We start from the raw sequence: 5,953 nt of genomic DNA, 5'->3' as shown, positions 1-5,953 counted from the left end.
AGCCTCATCTTTCTCCCGCGGAGCAGCTGGTAGTTTCGAACCGCTGACCTTAAGGTTTGCAGCCCGATTCGTAACCACTACGCTACCAGAGCTCCTTTAGAATTCTTTAATTTCATCATTACTAGTTATCCTGATGGTGCATAAATTTGGATAATAGTGGCATTAACTACTCTTCCATGGAGGTGTGTGGATATTATCCTAGCACAGACAGCATTGTATTTCAAGATGATGGTGGTGGTGTGCCATGGAGTCAGTTCCAACTCAGAACAACCCTGTATAGGGTTTCCAAGGCTATAAATCTTTACAGAAGAAAGCCTTATCGTTCTCCCACAGAACAGCTGGTAGTTTCGAACCGCTGACCTTGAGGTTAACAGCCAGACTCGTAACCTATTTCAAGATATTTAAATATTCCTTTTCATGATGAATGTGATGCCATTCCTCTTCAATTTGATATTCTAGGCATAATAAACTATATGATTGTCAATATCAGTCCATTTCAGTTCACTAATATCTAGGATATTGATCTTCATGCATTCCATTTCATTTTTGTCAGCTTCCAATTTCCCTAGAACATAGATTTTATGTTCCAATTATTAATGGATAGAGGAAGCAGCTTTTCCCTAGTCATACTTTGAGTGCCTTCCAACCTGAGGGGCTCATCTTTTAGCACACTATCTGACAATATTCAGCTGATATTCATTGGTTTTCAGTGGTTAACCATTTAGAAGTGGTTTGCTTTCTCCTTCTTCCTAGTATTTCTTAAGTGTGGAAGCTCCGCGGAAACCTGTCCATAATGGATAACCCTGCTGTTATTTAAAATAAGTATAGCATAGCTTCCAGCATCGCAGAACAAGCAAGTCACCACAATAGACAAACTGACAAACGAGTGTGGACTCTATATTTTGTTACTATTAAGTGCCATCTTGTCAGTACCCCATACAGGGTTTTCGGAGACTACACCTCTTTACTGGAACACCCTCATCTATTCGTCTTTACTGGAGCACAGTTTAAAACTACTAGCCACTCGTGGCTAGTAGTTTTAAACTGTTGACCTTGCGGTTAGCAGTTCAATGCCTAACCCACAGCGCCACTAACGTCAATATATTTAGAGCTCAGGTCAGAAAAAGAAACTAGGCAACTAGTGCTTCAGAAGTTAAGAGAAGGAATATCAAAAGAGAGGCCAGAATAGTGTGGACTCATCTTTATAAGAGGATTTGTGGTGAAGTTGATTTCGATGCAAAATATCTGCAGATGGAATTTTAAGTACAAGTTGAAAATGAGGCAAGTGATGTCCACCCTCATTGCATGGTGTAGTTCGAACACCAGTAAAATCATCCCGGGCTTGTTAAAATAGTTTTAGCTCTTTCCCAAGTCTACAGAAAATTGTTACGTGTTATTGAGTTGGTTGCGGGCTTGTTAAAATAGTTTTAGCTCTTTCCCAAGTCTACAGAAAATTGTTAAGTGTTACTGAGTTGGTTGTGACTCTTAGGAATCCTGTATAGGTTTTCCGAGGAGCAGCTGGGTGGGTTTGAACTGCTGAATTTATGGTTCGCAGTCCAGCGCTGATTCTATAACGCCACACCAGGCAAATAAAACTGACGTGGACCACAGTTTCCAAGTTTGATGATGTTGTGCCGTCGAGTTGATTCCCATAGCGACCCTGTACAGGGTTTCCAAGGCTGTAAATCCTGAGGGGTGTAGAAAGCCTCATCTTTCTCCCACGAAGCGGCTGGTAGTTTCAAACTGCTGACCTTAGGTTCGCAGCCCTAATAATCACCATTTTATTCACTCACAAATACAGGGCTAGAATATCGGGGTAACTTGAAATGAATGTAACTGAATAAAAGTTTCCAATTTAGACTCAAGCTTTCACTTTTTAATTTCTAGAAACGCTTTTTTTATTAAAACGTTGGGTAGCTATGCAGAGAAGGTTTAATAAGAAGGTAGTTGTTGTTGTTAAATACCGTGGAATCGTAAGACTCCTTAAAGCAAACACTCTTAAGCAATTTCGTGCGCTCCGCAGCGTGCAACGCTAACCAAGATTCAAAATATCCGGATCCAGAGCACGGAAGTTCACGCCTCAGTGGCGCGCGGTCTTGTGGGATTTGTAGTTCTGGACGCAAGACTCAATTTACGACAGAAAGTCCTGTTCCCGGCTTGCACGGGCCAGAGGCCGGAGATCCAGGTGTCGTTATCTCTTCCTCGGGCGGCGTTTCAAGAGTCAAGCGAGAGCCAAGGAACCCGCCGAATTCGAAAGTCTGGGCGCACAGAGCCTGCGTCATGGTGGGCTGAGGCCGATGATGAATTCCGGTGTGCTTGTCAGGGTTGCTGTGTCACTCGGCCCACTCGGCGCGCCCCTTCCCGGCTGTCCTTCCGCACCGGTTTTGAGCTCTTCCGGTCTTCGGCCGCCGCTCACCTGCAAGTTCCTCTCGCACCGCGGCCGGGCGAACGCCTCGCCTCCCCTACGGACTCACCTCGCGCGGCGTCCGGGTCCCGTGGCGCCGGTCCGACGCGGGCCATGGCGAGCGGCGCCGCCAGGTACCGGCTGAGCTGCTCACTCCCGGGTCACGAACTGGACGTGCGGGGCCTGGTGAGCTGCCTCTACCCGCCTGGGGCCTTTGTGTCAGTGTCCCGAGACCGCACTACCCGCCTCTGGGCCCCAGACAGGTGAGCGCCGGGATGGGTCTGCCCTGCAACTGTGTTGCAAGCTTCCGGGCGAATGGGAGACAGTGACCCTGTCCTGTTCTGTCTGCTCCCGCCTTCACTCTTCCCTCTGATCCGCGTCCTCTCTCGGTTCAGTGTAGGAACGCAGCGAAATGTAAATTGAGAAATCATCGAATTAGGGGATCAGAGACCTGACTTCTTGTCCTAAACCCACCACAAACGAGTGGGTGACCTTGGACGAGTCTGTTATTTGGGGGAGCCTCAGTTCTCTTATTTGGAAAGTGAGAAACTTTTGGGCGACACGCTTTTCCAAGATTCCTTTAGACTTGAAAATTTATTGATGCCAGGTGCAACCTCAAATGAGACGTGAAAGCACCTGGTATGCAATTGAAATAAACCTTATCTACCCCCAGCCCCCCAACTTCTCTCTAGTTTTACGTCAAGTAAAGTTTGAAAACCGTAGTTGTAGAAAGTTACATTGCAGAAAGTTGCATTGGCTGCTCTTGTTGTCCACGTCAGAGTTTCTTAGTCTCCTTGGAGTCTGTGATGGCTTGGGAGGAGGAGATTAAATACCTAGAAGTCTTGTGGATATGCTGTGGGGGTGGGTAGGGGGTGGGGAGGTTGCTGTCTGCTTGAGGAGAGCCCATTGGCTTCAAAAAGTCATCCTAGGGATTTATGAGCTGAAAAGCGGGAAGAACTACTCCTCTAGTATAGAGAAGGTTCAGAGGTTCAGCCCTGATTTGACTGATTCCATAAAGAAAAGAGAAAAACAAATTTAGAGTGCGGTACTTTGTTATCTGGTAGCGTAGTGGTTACGAATCGGGCTGAGAACCTTAAGGTCAGCAGTTCGAAACTACCAGCCGCTCCGCGGGAGAAAGATGAGGCTTTCTACTCCCGTAAAGATTTACACCCTCGGAAACCCTGTACAGGGTCGCTATGGGTCGGACCCGACTCGATGGCACTTAACAACAACAACAACAACAACAACTTTGTTATGTGGTGTACAGGGTCGGAACCGGCTTGATGGCACTTACAGAACAACAACTATCCCATCACTGTTGTTGTTGTTAAGTGCCATTGAGTCGGTTCCGACCCATAGCGACCCTGTACAGGGTTTCCGAGGGTGTAAATCTTTAGGACATATTTATTCAGAGTTTGGAGGGCCACCTGTGAATTCAGTAGACAGCTATTGAGCCTCTCTAATTTGTTTGGGGTCTGGACAAGAATAAGACAAAGTTCCTTTGGTGGGTGAAAAACCATAGAAACAAATAATTACAAATGGATGTATATGCATGAAGACAACAAACAGAATTGAATGAAGATACTAAAGAAAGAAGCCCCTTTTGAGGGCACTGGGTTTTTGATAATGGTGGTGGAATGATTGGGATAAGGATAGCAAGAATGATTGTACAACTTAACAATGCAAAAATCAGTTTTTCTGAATTGTACACGCAGAAATTATTAACATGACATATGTTTTGTTATGTATGTTTTCACCATCATAAAAATAAAGGAGAAGAAAGTAAAGGAGGTGACATTTAAGCTGACGTTTGAAGAATGAGAAGGAGCTGGTTAGTGAAGTGATGGGTGGGATGGGATGGGGTTGGAAGAGCATGTAGGCTGCAGGAGGAACAAATGCTGAGCCCCTGGTTTGGGAAGCCCCTGTGTGGCAGGAGGAATGAATGGTGAGATGAGGACTGGTCTTAAAGGTTGGCAGGAGCCGGGACCTGGCATGGTTAAGAGGAGGGAATGTGGAAGGGAAGCTTTCAGAGTTTGAAGCAGGAAGCAGTGTGATTTGATGGACCTGTTGAGAAGCTTTACTAATTCCTGGTGGAGAATAGATTGGAAAGGCTAAGTGTGGAAGCAGATCTGTTTGGTGCAGCCAAACCATGAGGCTAAGATTAAACTATCAGTAGTACAGAACAAGAGGGAGTGCTGTGGTTCCATCGGATAAGCACTGGACTGCAAGCCACAGCCAACCAGCAGCCACTCATCTGTTTTCAGGAGACAGATGAGACTTTCAGTTTCCACAAAGACTTACAGTCTCTGAAACCTTTAAAAGGTCACTGTGAGTCGGAATGAACTTGAGGACACTTCGTAAGTATTGAACAAACTCTTGTGTTAGGTTGTTGTTATTGTTAAGTGCCACCCTGTACAGGGTATTCGAGGAGCAGCTGGTGACTTTGAACCGTCCATCTTGTAGTTCAAATGACTTTGTAGTCCAGTGCATTAACCCGCAGCGCCATGCCAGGACTAGATGACTTTTAAAGATCTCTCGCGATGGAGCGGCTAGGTACTTTAGATTCAGAGAGGGAGAGTGGCTGTATGCTGACGACCAGTGGGGCAGACTTGCCAGGGAATATATACCCTCTGGTTGGTTGATGATGCATGGAGGGGATTATAACCATGGCAATGAAACGATACACGATAGGATGAATGTAAAACTAATGTTCTCCCCTGTAATTCACAATAGAACATTAAAAAAAAGATCTCTCATAACTCTAACATTCAATAATAATGCAAAACACTAGAAACACTAATACAGAACTTTTTTGAATATTCTTGAGTTTAAATATTGATTGAACTTATACTTTTATAGTTGAGTCCAGTAAAACCATATGCCTAGTAGTATGCAAAAACATTTCAATAATGAGATCTAAAGGATGCCTGTTTTAGTATTTGAATCCTGACATTAATCTTTTGCAGATGAGCTTCAGAAGGTTCATGGCATAATGGAATTGCAAGTAATGGAATTTTTCCAGGAACTAGTTGAAACCTGCATGTAGTAGGGCCAGGAGGCCTGGTGGTACAGTGGTTTAGCACTTCAGTTTGAACCCTCCATCTGCTCTGTGGGAGAAAGATGTGGCAGTCAGTGTCTATTAAACGTAAAGCCTTGGAATCCCCATGCAACAGTTCTACTCTAGGGTCACTAGGAGACGAAGTCAACTTGTTGGCAGTGAGATTCCTTAGGATTTTGTTTAAAATCACTAGGGTGAGGGAGAACAAACAAGATGGCTGATCGGGTGGAAGTGCCGTAAAGGAGCTCTGCCAACAACAACACAGAATACCCGACCAAGCAGGCTCAGGGGCTGATCCCAGAACTCTGAACCACATGTAAAGGAATACTTAGAAGGTTGGAAGGCTTACAGCTGGGGGAATTTGTGGCAGAAGCAAGAAATCTATTGCTTTCTAGTCTGGGACGCTCGGCTGCTCCAGAAGCCACCATCTTGAGTGAGACCACGCAGAGGAAGGATCAGAGCGGCCACAGACGCCTGGCAGAACCGCTGAG

At 45.4% G+C, this 5,953-nt stretch overlaps 1 protein-coding gene across 1 annotated transcript in view; it reads left to right on the top strand.

The window, feature by feature from the left end:
* The first annotated feature begins 2,269 nt into the window (after positions 1-2,269).
* The window catches only part of PLAA (phospholipase A2-activating protein), a 61,498-nt gene continuing 57,814 nt past the window's right edge, over positions 2,270-5,953 (top strand). Inside the window, exon 1 of the mRNA XM_006863008.1 lies at positions 2,270-2,667. Coding sequence (XP_006863070.1) covers positions 2,519-2,667 — 149 coding nt within the window. The 5' untranslated portion in view covers positions 2,270-2,518. The remainder of the gene's footprint in view (positions 2,668-5,953) is intronic.

The sequence above is a fragment of the Chrysochloris asiatica genome, unplaced genomic scaffold (assembly GCF_000296735.1).
Source record: "Chrysochloris asiatica unplaced genomic scaffold, ChrAsi1.0 scaffold00053, whole genome shotgun sequence".
Classification (NCBI taxonomy): Eukaryota; Metazoa; Chordata; class Mammalia; order Afrosoricida; family Chrysochloridae; genus Chrysochloris; species Chrysochloris asiatica.
This window is presented reverse-complemented; position numbering and strand designations above follow the sequence as displayed.